The 14,260-nt window shown below is 48.7% G+C and overlaps 1 protein-coding gene across 1 annotated transcript; it reads left to right on the top strand.

Moving 5' to 3' along the window:
• The first annotated feature begins 6 nt into the window (after positions 1 to 6).
• On the top strand, positions 7 to 14,232 carry ABCD4 (ATP binding cassette subfamily D member 4). The gene is given in 18 exon segments (XM_029964292.1): positions 7 to 28; positions 147 to 274; positions 495 to 634; positions 3,396 to 3,512; positions 3,803 to 3,928; positions 4,779 to 4,829; positions 7,422 to 7,516; positions 8,463 to 8,584; positions 9,412 to 9,503; positions 9,682 to 9,771; positions 10,040 to 10,248; positions 10,534 to 10,625; positions 10,836 to 10,872; positions 12,010 to 12,059; positions 12,340 to 12,392; positions 12,585 to 12,661; positions 13,812 to 14,056; positions 14,058 to 14,232. Coding segments are annotated over 16 exon segments (1,620 nt in total). The 5' UTR covers positions 7 to 28; positions 147 to 274; positions 495 to 524; the 3' UTR covers positions 14,112 to 14,232.
• The last annotated feature ends 28 nt before the right edge of the window (positions 14,233 to 14,260 follow it).

The raw sequence follows: 14,260 nt of genomic DNA, 5'->3' as shown, positions 1-14,260 counted from the left end.
CTGACTCTGCTCGGTGTCGCCTTGCTGGGTGAGCCGGGGTGGTGGGGATGGGGGGGCGGCATCCCACGGCTGCTCCCCGTGCTCCCCTGCTTGGCCTTGTCACCGCTGTCCTTCAATTCCTTCCTGTGCTTGCCTCCCTCCTCCAGAGCAGCTGGTTATTTACCAGGTCGGCGTCATCCCCAGCCAGTACTATGAGGTCCTAGGGAACAAAGATTTCTCCGGGTTCAAAACATTGACTGCTGTTGCCGTGACTCTGATCATAGTGAACTCCACGGTAAGACCAGAGGCTCAACATGTCTTGAGAGAGGAAGGGAAAGTTGCCCCTGGCTCCCGTCATGATTCTGGTCACAAAGGATCTAAGTCTGCCCATGTCCAGCTAGGTAGATACGTGTGAGATGGATCACTAGTACAAACTGCTAGTTTTTATTTCATTTTGGGAAATGCTTGTTATTCTCACTTATCTCTTCCTGTCTTTCTCTTTGCCCTCATTCCAGCTAAAAAGCTTCGACCAGTTTATCTGCAACATGATGTACGTGAACTGGAGGAAGTCCCTCACTGAATACCTGCACAGCTGCTACTTCCAAGGCCAGGTCTACTACAGCCTGCATGTGCTGCGTGAGGACATCGATAATCCGTAGGCTGCCTGCGGCTTTTTTCAGTATCTTGCTTGGCTTCTCCTGGACTGCTGTGCACCCTTTCCTGGCTTCTCTGTGTCTCTGGCTAGGGGCTTGAGCCCTAGAAGCTTTTACCATTTAGGCACAAATACCCTCTTCTGCTCTGGTGGTACCTGTTGCTGGCAACTCCTGTGACTGCTGGTCATGATGGTTTTAGGGGTAGGATGTTTCAGTTGCAAGGAATATGGATATCAATCGGAACAGGCACCTACTTCTAGTATAAAACATGCTGTCTGCAAACTCAACCCTTGGCACTCAGTGTGACATTACAAAGGGCCTAGCTGAAGTCAGAGAGCAGTGCCTTTCTTGCCTTCACACAGCCAGTGCTTTAGGACAGTCCCTGTTCTGTTTGAACTTCAACCACCAGAGTCTGCAGCTGAACACAGTTCTGTTCAGTTGGGTTTTTAGTGGTTTTGATAACCCTTGGGAGTAACATCCAGGAAGGGCTTTGTTTTGCACTGTATGAGGGCTGCATTTCCCTTTTCCTGTTCCTAGGAAGGAAATGTCAGGAGTGACTCGAAATATGAGAGGAGGAGCATTCAGTCCCTCCCTGCTTGTCCCAGCCCACTCCAACTGAAGTCCCTCTCCAATTTGCTTGGTGCACTGTCCTGCTTACTGCAGAGCTGCTGATCTTCCTGGGCTGTGCAGCAAAGGTCGAACACCTCCCTTTCTCACAACTGCGTGTGGACCTTGGCCTTCCAGCCTGTCCTTGCACACAGGGCACTGCTGTTGTAGTTATACAGTTTGAAGAGTTAAAGATCCTACGTGAGACATCATGTGAGAAGTCACAGAATCACAGAATATTCTGAGGTAGAAGGGGCGCACAAGGATCATTGAGTTCAACTCTTAAGTGAATGGCTCATGCAGGAATCGAACTCATGGTGTTATTAGCACCATGCTCTAACCAACTGAGCCAATCTCAAGGTAGAGGCTTTTTTCCCCCCTCCAGAATTTAAAGAAGTTATTATTAAATACTTGTTGAAAAACAAGAAATCAAAGGATAATGTTTTACGAACAGGTGTTTAGAGATTCCAGGCTTTCCTGTTCATTTCTGATGGTGTTTTGCAGTGGTAGCGGAGTTGTAAGGAGAGATTAAAAATCCATGCACCAAGGCATGCAGTGCTTCCCAGGGAGTGTAGTGCATTGGCCATAGCCTGCATACCTGTCTTTTTCCTTGGAGGTGGAAGGGAAGTGGAGGACAGAGGCCCCTCACCACATGATTATTCTGGTCAAGTTTATTTTTAACCAGGGAATGTGTTCACACTATGCAGTGAAATGCAGGAGATAACTGGGTCACTCTGCTCTGCAGCAATAGAGCCAGCTCTCTTGACCTTAGCAGACCAAATGTGTGAGATTACTGCAGAGTATTTCTCATTAACACCTTGCTTCTGCTCCAACATCCAGTCTTATTGTTTAGTGTCTTTTTGGTGTCACTGGAAAAATTCTCTTCAGCTTGCAATTTCTTGATGAGAATTTTTTCTCTGCACCTTAGAGAGAATGAAATAGAGAGATGAAGAGACCTCCCATTATGCAGTGCAAACCAAGCTGAGTGTTAGATGCATGGAGTCATCTATCTCAAAGGAATGAAGAGTGCGTTCTAAGTGACATACAAACACTTGCAGCACCTAACAGGGCATTTGAATTGATGTTTATGTGTTTTCATTACATGTTGCTTAATAGCTCGTAAAAAGCAATAGCCTCCCATGAGTCTGTAGCACATCTTAAATTACAACTTTATGGGAACAATTGCAGTCTGAGGAGAAAGAAAAAATTATGACTGTAAGGTCAGTCAGGGTGAGAGCTGCCCCAAACCTACATCCACTGCTGTTCCAGGGCTGCAAAAGATTTGAGATGAAAGTCATTGTAGTTGTATCTGCACTGAGAATAACCAGGGGTCCAGCCTTGCTCTTTGTTCTGATCTCCAACATTCACAGTCACGTCCTTTCCACTTGGGCGTAGCACAGCAGGCTGAAGTCCTTGTCCGTGTACTCTGGGCAGATGAGGTGCCGAGGGAGTAAATATGTTGAAATTCTTCTAGTTACCCCAAGTGCAACTCCTGCTCAGCAGTGCAATAGGTGGGACTTGAAGGTCTGTCGCCCGTGTGCCTGCTGCCAATGAGGTGAGAAGGGTTGGTGTACTGCTGCCTGCTTTTGGGAGCTAGGGCAAGTGGAAGCACTTTCTTCCTTGCAGCAAAGGGACCTGCTACTGTGGAAGTGTGGCTTTGGTGGAAGTGTTTGCAAATATGCAACAGCTGACAAAGGCCTGTGCCGTAGCCAGTCCTGATAGCTCTCATGCCTGAGATGCAGGACCAGTACTGAAGGTCTGGGGGAGAGTCAGCAGTGTTTTGTAGTTTGGGGGTTGTTCCAGGAGAGGAGTAAAGGACAAGAATGCAAGAATGCAGAGACCTTTAGCACAGAGTTGAGCAATGTTGTTGAAAGTGAAACAAAGGATTAATACAAAGAACAGGGTGGAAGTAACAGCAAGAGCTGTTCTTCTTGGGTGACAGGGAGGCCCTCTTAGTTTGGTCCTGCTGGGCCATGGAAATGGTCTCCTATGGGGGAGCAGAAGTCACAGCTGCAGGTCCCTCCCAGGCAGGGTCGTTCACCTAACCCTGTCCTAAGTTCCCACAGTGAAACAGTGTGGCTTGTTCCCTTTTAGGGCTTTAGTACTGGTTCTTGCATCTAGGCTTTAACAGTGTCCACAGCTCTTTGTGTTGAGCAGGGACCAGCGCATCAGCCAGGATGTGGAGAGGTTCTGCAGGCAGCTCAGCTCCATGGCCAGCAAACTCGTCATCTCACCTTTCACGCTGGCCTACTACACACACCAGTGCTTTCACAGGTAAGGATGCATCCTGGCCATGCTTTCATGCCTCTATCCTATGCTCTTTTTTGAAGCCTGGCACCCATGTTACAACTCCCCAGATGGATGTTTGTACGCACAGGTGAGTGGTCTCTGCACTCCAATGGGAATTCTGCCTTGGGGATACTGGGGTGTGCAGTGTTGGCTCCCAAACCTCTGTGAAAGCCAAGAGAGGTCACAGCTGAGGTCTCTGATTGCTTGAGACCAATGATGCAGGAATGTCCTTTTGCTTGGTTTATTAGCTGACCTCTCTTTCTCCTTCTCTGTAGCACAGGCTGGCTAGGCCCAGTGAGCATCTTTGGATATTTTGTCATTGGGACGATTGCAAACAAACTATTGATGAGCCCAATTGTGTCTAAACTTGTGCAACAGGAAAAACTGGAGGGCGATTTCAGGTGAGTCGCAGCTGAGCAGTGTTTTCACTGTTTCTTTGGCAGCTCCTGTGAAAGCTACATTTTTGTCCCCATTCAGTGCTATGTATGCAGCTGCTTCTCTTGTCTGTGACTTTCCCCCCACTCAGAGAAACCTACCTGTGCAATCATGCTCCAAAGTCCGTGTACTGATGGACACTGCCCTTTGTCATGGCAGGCAGTGCCCTTGGTTCAATCTTCCAACTCAGTCTTCAGGCTGTTTGCCTGGTCGTTGCTGATGCCTCTGCTATGGGTGTGTCGAAGAAAACTGAACGTGGAGCTTCACTGGGTGCAGATGCAAGTTCAGCAAACTGCATTTACTGACAGAAATCAGGTTTTTGCTTCACCACCACTTTCATTAAGTTTCCAAAACATCACAGTCTTTCCATATGCTCTGTAACTCACCTACTCTCTTTTTCTATGCAGGGTTGACTGGGTGTGTGGCAGGGGCTTTGCAGCTTTCCCCGGGGCTCAGGGTATTCAAGGACAGCAGCAGAAGCTGGTGTGGCACAGGGAGCCTAGGCCAGGGCAGTGGTTGTGGTGACTCTGTATGGTCGAGATGCTGGACTAGCAGAAAACAGGACCAAGGGCTAAGAAGTTGTGAGCAGAGAGCAGGATACCAAATAAATGCACCATTGAGCTGGTCCAGAATGATGTCACCATGTGCTAAGCCTTGGTCTCTGGTGCCTTTTTGAACCTGTTGAGTGCTTCTGTCAGGAACTGCCTCAGATCAGTGCTCTGACAGATGTAAGATGAGTTTCCTCTAACAGGGGTTTTAACTACATAATTCACTGAGCATTTGTGTACCATTATTATGTTTTTCTTGGTTATCCAGGTTCAAGCACATGCAGATTCGTGTCAATGCAGAACCAGCTGCTTTCTACAGGTTAGTAGTGTTCATTTCTTCATATCCTCATAAGGATCATCCCAGTTCAGGGCATCTTTGTTGTATTTATGTGTCCCACAGGAGCCCAAGTCCTGTTGCTGCAGCCAGAGCTTTCTGTCCCCTCCTTTCCACTGTAGCGTCATACAGCCCTGACATGGTGTTCTTTGCATTCTGTGCATCATTTGCAGAAATAATCCACAAAAACTGGAGACAATTATTTTTCTTCTGCCTCCATTCTAACATCCCTAGAGGCCAGATACAGATTTGGTGCTGACTTAGAGACAATTGCTGATGTTTTGCCAGGTCCTTACCTGGAAGATTGATCGAAGTCTTATCGCATCTTGTTCCTCTGGGAACTTGTTACATGTTGCTAACATCCTGCTGTTGCTGACCTGCATTTCTTCTGTGGGTGTGCGAGCTGCTGCCTGGCCAGCTTACCTCTGCTTGCTCCTCTTGGTCAGTCTGTGCTCTGACCCTCCCTGTGCTGTACTGCTGCTCTGAATTTGCTCAGTGCCATTTGCCCCAGAGCTGAGCACACAACTGGGAGCCCAGCAGCACCTCCTTGTTTAGTGATGCCCTGAAGTCTGCTGAGCTGCTGCTTTGTTCACAGAAATGTTGAGAACCCAGGAAAAGAGCCGTGATTTTCCTGTAGCTTGTTTTGGGGTGGCAGGAGGTTGTTGCTTCTCTCTTGTCACAAGTCTGCCCTTGTGTTGTGAAATTGCACTTCTTCCAGGAATTTAAGCAAGCAGAAGCTGTCATCTCTCTGGTCTTCCCTGCCTGTGATCTATATTTGTCTCCTTCGTGCTGTAATGACTGGGCATTTCAAGTGTTGTAGTGCTGTCTCCAAAGTGGTTTGATTTCAAGATCATTGCTTTCATAAAGATTTATATTGACAGGTATGAAACTGATTTAAATAACTGAAATCAATCTTGGTTTGCATTGGCAAGTCTGAGTTATCTCTTTGTGGACTGGTTGATTCCTACTGGTTGATTAGAATTTTTTGTAATGGAGAAGATACTCTAATTGCATACCCTTATTTAAGCTGCAGTACTTTTCCTCACAATTTGGAATTGTTTTATTCTGTTACTAAGTAGAAAATGGAAAGTGAATTATACAAGAAAATAGAGTGTCTTACTTCAGCACAATCTGTTAGTAGGAAAGGTTGACTTTGTGAGAAACTAGAATTAAATTGAAATGCACAAAACCAGGCATTTTCATGGTATTCATCTTAATTAAAAATAAAGGAATTTTTTTAAAGGTTGCATTCTTAGAGTCCTGCAAGAGGATGAGCATGAAGCGAGTGGCTGGTTTTGACTGCTCAACTTCTCTAGCTGTTAAACCTTGTCCTCTTGCACCTGCCTGACCACTGTTTTGGTAAAGGAAGAAACAAAAGCTGAGCACTGTCACTTTTTTACTTTTTTTGTTTCTAAGCCTTTGGCAAACTTGCTTTAAAAGTGAAGTGAGTGAAAGGAAAAGAGGAAACCAATACAGGAATCTCTCTTCCTCTGCAACAGAAATAGTAGCTCTGGTCCTTGGTGCCTTGCTTGCCTTTAACTCCTTGTGTCCAAGGTTTTGTCCTCTCTGAATACATGGACAGCAAAGATTGCTGTCAGTGGTTCAGTAGTTACCTGAACTGGGTTGTAGGACAATAAAGCCAAACTGAATTCTAGCAAGATGCATTTTTGAGAAAGAAAATGTATTTTTCTAAGACCTGAGAATCTTCAGAAATGAGACTTAAAAAATCTTAATTTAGATGCTTTTGTGCAGCTTCTGGCCTTATCTAGTCAGGCCCTTCTGTTGCATGGACTGTGATGGGAGTGTGGGTATGTACTGAGCACAAGCCTGTGTTAGATGTCAGGGGCAATAGCTGCTGTGGCCATATCTCTTGAGTGAGATGTGGAGCTCTCTGCATTTTGCCACCTGAGGGCAGCCTAGGCCTTTTAAAACAGCAGAAGGAGCTGCCGCACTTGTTGAAGGTGGTGGTTTAGAGCTGAGATGTCTCCTTGCTACTGGCTCAGCCTGGCCATGGGAGCATCACTGCAAAATTGACTGGTGGGTGACCCGATGGGGATAGCCCTGGAAAGGGGGAGTTGTGGGGCTGGGGTCACCCTCACTGGGGGCTGCACTGTTCAGGACTTGTCTTTGACCCACTCCTGTGAAGTGGGAAATAGGAAGAGGTGACCTGGGGCTGCTGGCCATGTAGGCTGTGTGGGCTTATTATCACCTCCTGGACTCCCCTCTGCCCTCTCCTTTCTGGCTCTAGCTGTGTAGCGGTTCCATCCCAGTCTTCCACCCAGGCTCTGCTTGGGAAATGTGTTTGACCTGGGGTGTGCATTGCTCCAGGCTCAGGCCTTGCAGACAGTGACCCTCTTCCTGTTTGCAGTAGCAGCATCCACAGGCTCTGGGAGAGATTTGCAAGACTGCTTGTTTCAGCCAGTTTCTTGATGATGCTCTTCAGGAAGGTGCTCTTGGCTGTTCAGTTCCTGCTCAATGAAGAGCTTGTTACTTGGAAGTGAAGGTGCCAGACTTGTTCCAAGCCTCCGTTTTAAAGCCCATGGGTCCTGGGATGTCTGTTGCAATCTTATTTTACAGGGCTGGGCGAGTGGAGCACATGCGCACAGACCGGAGGCTGCAGAGCCTGCTGCAGACCCAGAGAGAGCTGATAGGCAAGGAGCTGTGGCTATGCAGTGAGTGGGGAGTTTGAGGGGTGAAGTGGGGTGTGTGGTAGCTCCACTGTGGTGGCCCACAGGCATGGGAACTCTACTGGTAGAGCATTTGGGTGGGTGCTGCGTTTTCCTCTCCCGCCTCTTGCTGGTGCATGAAAGCCCTGAGGGTGAACAGAGGGTGTCTCCTGGAGTGCTAAATGGGAATCCTATTGTGTAAAAGCCTCATAAAGAGGCAGAGCTGTGGAGAACCCAGGAATCTGGCTTTCTGGGGGGCAGGTGTTCAAAGGCCAGGAAAAGAGGGAAAAGCTTAAGCTTTGGGGAAGGAGAAGATGGTGTATGTGGTTGGAAGCTGTGGAAACTTCTTTCCTATAGAGCCTGTCCCTTAAGCATAGTTGTCCTCTGAAAATCTCCCTTCTCCCATTGTCAATGAGTCCAGGTTTTGGCTTTAAATGACCACTATAAAGACAGCTCTTCCTCATCTCAGAAACATAGTGAGCTTCTGAGCAATGTGTGGGAGGGAGAGCCCTGAACAGAGGTGTCTGTGGGAATTTGGGGTCTTAAGTCTTTCTGCCTGTTGTGTGCTCCAAGATACACTTCATGGAAAACAATCTCAACCCAGAGCTTCCTTTTTGCAATCCCTCCTGTTTACTGTGAGTCAGCCAGACCCCTGAAGCATAGAAACAAGCAGGCAAAGTGACTTTTGCCCCATGGTGGTTCCTGAGCTGTATGTCTGGAGGTTTCTCTGTTCAGGAGTCTGCCCCAAAGTGCTCTTTGCTTGGCAAATGAATTTTCACCCTAGTGCTTGTGCTGTCCTGTGAAATGAGTTCTTCTGCTCTGGTGCATCATAAAGGGCTGAGACAAGAACATGTGTATTCCTCTGGCTGGGCTCATGGGCCACATTTGAGCCTGGCTGGGGCAGAGGTTCCTGCTCTAACTCTTTATCTTCTCTCAATGTGTTTCTGCCCAGTTGGGATCAACACCTTTGACTATCTGGGTAGCATCCTGAGCTACGTGGTCATTGCCATTCCCATTTTTTCTGGGGTCTACAGTGACCTGAGTCCAACAGAGCTCAGTGCCCTCGTCAGCAAGGTGAGTTAAGGGTTATATCCCAGACTTCATTGTGGATGGTGAGCAGGCACTGAGGATGGAGGTTTCATGTGGGGCTGGTGGCCCTGGGGCTGGATAGTCATGCAGCCCTTGACCTTCAGGTTAGACTGTCCCTAGCCATGGTGTCATGGAAATGGGAGCTTGTAGCCAGCTGGTATATGATTAACCTGGGAGTGAGAGCTGTCAAGGTCACATCTACATAAGTGTTTACTAGCTCAGACCTGAATGTCTAAAAAATAGCGAGATCAGAAAGTCTCTGGCTTTCAGCAGTGTGGGGGGATTGGGGTCTGCTCAGTGCTGCAGGTCTGCCCGTGGTGACCACAACCACCAGCGAGGCCGAGCTGGCTTGCATTTGCCTTCCTGACCTGACTCGTTACCAGATACTCAAAACTGGCTTCTGATAGAGAATGCAGAATTAAAAATAGCTAAGTGAACACTGCTGGCTGAAACACCCTCCTCTGAGCCTTATACGGTGCTGGTGGCATGGATCTGCATGACTTAGGGCAAGTGTGCTGGACCCTGGGCTGGCCAGCAGGCACTCTGCAAATACCATCCCTGGGTGGCAGGACATGTGTCCACCTGGCAAGAACTGCTGCACTGAGCAGGGAAGCCCTGTTCCTTTCAAATGTGGTCATCTTCTCCTTCACTCCCACCACCATGGGTGACTTCACAACCTCTCATTGATCTTGCAAAGTCAGCTGACATGGCCAAATATGTGGACTCCTTGGCTGCCTCCTTGCAGTCTTGAAGTAAGGGACAGCACCCCAGCTCAGCACTGACCCTTACTCTGGCATGTGATTTCTCCCCAGAATGCTTTTGTTTCCATCTACCTCATTGGCTGCTTCAGCCAGCTCATAGATCTCTCCAGCACTGTGACCGATGTAGCTGGCTACACACACAGGTGAGCTTCTCTGTCAGCACATCTCTGGGAGAAAGGGAAGTGCAGGACAAGACTCTGCCCATGTCTGTGCTAAAAAAATAAGAAAAAATTGCTTGTGTGCAAACATGGGCACGTTTGGATATTGTGAGGAGGCTGCTGGAGTTGTCTATAGCATTCATGCAACCTCTTGTTTGTCTAGGATTGGTGAACTGCAGGAGACCTTGCTGAGCCTTGGCAGAAAAAAAAATGGTAACTACTCAGAAGCCAAAACGAGCTGGGATTTGGACGGGTGAGTCTCCTCTCAACAACTGGCCGGCTTGCAGCTTACATGCCAGAGTGTGAGGCTGCTGTGGGATGGAGATGGCCCCTGCTATCAGAATCTGTTGCACACAGTTGGTTGGAGCAGGCAGTGCTCACTGTGATTTGTTGTTCCTGGGGTGCGTGGGGCAAAGCTGCTGTCACAGAGACACAGGAGGTCTAAGGTGCCTGATTTTTGACAATCTCAGCGTGGTCACTTACCCCCAGATCTCTCCTCCTTTGTCTTGGTGGTGGCCCAGCAGCCATTTTGGGGAGGACCCAGTGCCAAGGGACACAGCTTTCCTTCTGGACCAAGTGACGCTTTCGGTGCCGTCCTCTGGCAAGCTGCTCATCAAGGACTTGAGCCTCAGGATCTCACAAGGAAACAGTGTGATGATTGTGGGAAACACTGGTACAGGGAAGACATCTCTCCTGAGGGTCCTTGGAGGACTCTGGGAGAGCACACGGGGTAAGGACTGCTACATGCTGCAGCCTTTTCTTTCTCAACCAAGGCTACTCTGAGTTTGGAAGGTGGTCTTGTGAGGCCAGTGCCACCTTGTGATGGTGAATGTGTCACTGATCCACCGACTGGAGCCATTCTGTGGCTATCACATTCTGTGGCTCTCATTGCTTTGTCCTGTGTTCCAAACACACTTTTGTGGGGATTTGTTGGCTACTTCATGGGACAGGACTACACAGGGGGCAGTGGGGAGTTGCTGGTATTGCAGGCTTGACTGAGTGTGTCTCTGTGCAGGGAGCATCAAGATGCTGACCTGCTTTGGCCCCCGGGGAGTGGTATTCCTACCACAGCGGCCCTTCTTCACCGACGGAAGCCTGCGTGAGCAGGTGAGCCCAGGGGCTGTCTCTGCTCTGGCCTCAGCTCTGCTCCCAGCTGTGGTCATGCCCTGTGAACCTATATGGTGCAGATAGGCCTGCAAGAGGGAAGATGCCTGTGGCTGCTCTTTCCCTTGTGCCTGAGTTCATGCTACCCCCTTTGCATACCTGAAGGACTGTGTCCAGCTCCCTCAACATGGTTTCTTTTGCTCTGTTAAACAGGTGATCTATCCCCTGAAGGAGATCTATCCAGTTTCAGGTATGTGGAAATTCATTAGAGCAATTAACCAACCCTGTGGTGTCGGCTCACTGTCCTGTACTCAGTGTAGCTTCTCCCCTGCCATGGCCCATCAAGAACACTCATCTCTTTTGCTTTTGTTGCTCTGCTTTTCCCTACAAGATTTACCTTAGTGTATGTTAAGGTCAGCTCTGTGTACCCTCCCTTCTGGGAGGGAACGTATTCACTTGATAAGAATTTACTCTCTTAGTACAATGAGAACAAGCTGGCCATGCTCTACCTGCTGTGCTAGACGTGATACATGTTGCTGTTGGGATACATCTGATCTGTCTGGCACAGTCTGACTTTGGGCAAGCCATGTTTGTCTTCATCTCATTTTCCATTCACCTCCATCTTTCACTGTTTCTCTTTTTCAAATGATATCCCAGGGCTTTGCATTCTCTTGAGGTCAGAATACATAGATCCTTTTTTCTTCCCTGCCCTCTTCCCAAGTCAGACCACATGAGGTCTGCCGTAGCTTGGAGATGTCCAGCAGTGTTATCTGCTGCTTTCAAACACTTGGGAGTCACAATCTTGCTGAGAGTAGCTACAGCCATCAGCTACTGTTGAAGCTGTTCAGCAGCTTCCTAGAGGTCCATGGCAGATGCACAGCCCTTCTACTCAGGTTCCATAGATGCTGACTGTACCAGCTCAAATGTATATTCTGCTCCACAGCTGATTCACCCTGAGGTTTTTCTCATCCCACATAGCGTCCTTTTGCCGGCTATTACCTGAACCCTGTTTCCCTGACTCCACCACCCGCAGTGTGCAGTCTCAGCTGTTAGAGCAAAACTGATAGGCAGGGCCTTGGCAATTGAAGCCTGGATCCTTGTGTTCTGACTGTGTCCATCTGTGGCCATGGACTGACCCAAATGTCAGGTGTATCTGTGGAGCCCAGCTACATACTGGCATGCTGCTCACAGGCATGGCTAACATTTTTAAGGAAAGGTCAGTCTTCGAGGCTATCTGTGCCAAAGCTCAGGACCTGGTATAATTGAGGGATCAGGTCAGCTACACTGAATGTCAGGAAATCCTTCCCTTCTGCCCCACCAACTCCTCTGGGCAGCTGTGGCTTCAGCACACATTGCCCTTGCTTATGCTGTGCAGCTTTCTCCCCAGGGTCTGCAGATGATGAAAGAATTGTGCGATTCCTGGAGCTGGCTGGGCTGGTGAGTCACTGGTAGTGCTGCTGCCTTCTTTCCTGGTGCTGCCAGTGAAGGAAGAAGGGATGATTTTTTGTCGCAGCACAGCATGACTGTGTGCTGGACTTATGTGGGGACATTGTAGCTGGGGCAGGACTGTCTATGGGACAGGAAGAGAAGGAGGGATAAGGAGCAACTTCAGCTCAAGTGGGGAAAGTGAGACTAGCAGGAAAGGGGTGGTTATGCTCAGAGCCATGGGCTGACAGGGTTGGCGACTGTGTTCACAAGTCTGCTGTGCTCTCTGCAGACTGATTTGCTGGCAAGGGCTGGAGGACTGGATGAGCAGGTGGACTGGAACTGGTAAGGGAGCTCACTATCTGCATGAATTTGGCTGATTTCTTTGAGTGGGGAACACTTCTAAGCAGCATGGCGAGGGGCACAAGGAACATGGGGACAGTTGCTTGTTGATGTCTCTGATATCAGAAGCCATATAATTTTCAGCAAACAAGTTCTGTTTCTTGTGGGAGGTATTGAATCTTGACCCTGCTGCAGGTATGACATCCTGTCTCCAGGGGAGATGCAGAGACTCTCATTTGCACGGCTCTTCTACCTCCAGCCAAAATATGCGGGTGAGTGACTGACTACTAAAGAAAAGGGGAGGGGGGGAAGGCAGGGCCTCTGGTGTAAAGAGAAGCTGGTACAGAGACAGCTCATGAAATCCCTTGTTTGCTAGGAGCATGCTTCGCCTTGGCCATTATTTTAGCAGCATAGCACACAGAGGATTCAGTTGTGAAAACATTTCATTATTTGTGTGGAGGATGGTAAATCAAGAACTGTACATAAGACATACTCTTTTTAGGGAATTAGTGATTAATGTTCTTCGTCCAGGTCCAATGGCACCTGTCCAATGGCATGCTCACCAGTTGCTATGTAAAGAAGTGTTTATGCTGGGGAGTGTGGTGGCGGCTGCCATATCTGAAGCTCACAAACATCTGTAGGGTTGTGGAAGCAATATGGGAAATTTAGCCATGACATGGCAAAAGAAGACAAGGACCAGTGGAGAAACAGTCCTGAGAGATCACAGAAGCATCTGTGATTAGCTGATGGGGCCAATTCCTTAGTCTTCTCTGCTGGGTGGGCTGTTGGAGGACTTGCCATGAGGGCCAGGGTGGATGTGGGTGAACAGAGCCAGTGTCAGTAGCAGGCAGCCACAGGTAAGTACCTCTCTTTCCCCTGAAGCCTCCATCACAGCTTGGTGCTGTCTGGGCAAAAGGAACCTGTGGATTGCAAACTAAAAACTGTAGAGATGGTGTAAAACAAATTGAATTTTTCTGCTCCAGATCTGTAGTATTTACCTTTAACAGTCAGGAAGGTGCTGCAGGCCATCCTAGCAGCTCCACATGTGGTGTGCTGGAAGGGTGCACTGGCTGCTGCTCATCTTGGTGCTGTGGCACGTGGCTTGTCTTGAGAAGGTCATGTCTCAGCTTTCTCACTGGGGGGATGAGGCAGTGGCTGGCAGCTGTTGAGGGAGAGGAATGAGGAGAACAGTGCAGTTTGGATGGATTCAAGGACTTGAGGAGAAGGACAGCTTTCCAAATTGACTGACACCAGCTGTGCTAGAGGAATACCAGAGTCCTTAGGCTTTTCCTCCTTGCCTTCTTTACATGCTCTTGGTGAACTCCAGTTAATAAGTGAAATGTTCTTGGCAGTTGCTGCTCTTTTGCCTATGGGAAATGTCTGGCTGGAGAGGATTTGTGGGGTTTACGACATTTCTTTCAGTGCTAGATGAAGCCACTAGTGCCTTGACAGAAGAGGTGGAGCATGAACTGTATCGTCTGTGTCTTCAGCTGGGCATGACGCTGATCAGCGTGGGACACAGACCCAGCCTGGAAAAGGTGAGGCAGGGAGACAGCATTCCATGCCTCCCTGGTGGTGGCAAGATAGAGGAGATAGAGAGGGTCTCCGGCGAGCAGAGGGGAGTGACTAAGGCTGGAGTACGTCACTGTGGGAGGACATGCCCTTGTAGAGACATCCTTCAACATTGTGTTATTGAATTACAGTTCCACAGCTGGATTTTGAAACTTCATGGAGAGGGAAGATGGGAGCTCACTCGATGCGAGAAGATGAAGCGGCTCCCTGCTGGGGAAGGACACTGAAAAACATGCCCTTGTCTGGCCAGATGCAGAACCTGCACATCTGGGAGAGCTCTCTCAATAGCAGACATGGAG

This window comes from Manacus vitellinus, unplaced genomic scaffold (genome assembly GCF_001715985.3).
Source record: "Manacus vitellinus isolate BGI_N305 unplaced genomic scaffold, ASM171598v3 scaffold_6_pilon, whole genome shotgun sequence".
In the NCBI taxonomy this organism is placed as follows: domain Eukaryota; kingdom Metazoa; phylum Chordata; class Aves; order Passeriformes; family Pipridae; genus Manacus; species Manacus vitellinus.
The sequence above is the reverse complement of the archived record's forward strand: the minus strand, read 5'-3'. Positions and strand labels throughout refer to the sequence as shown.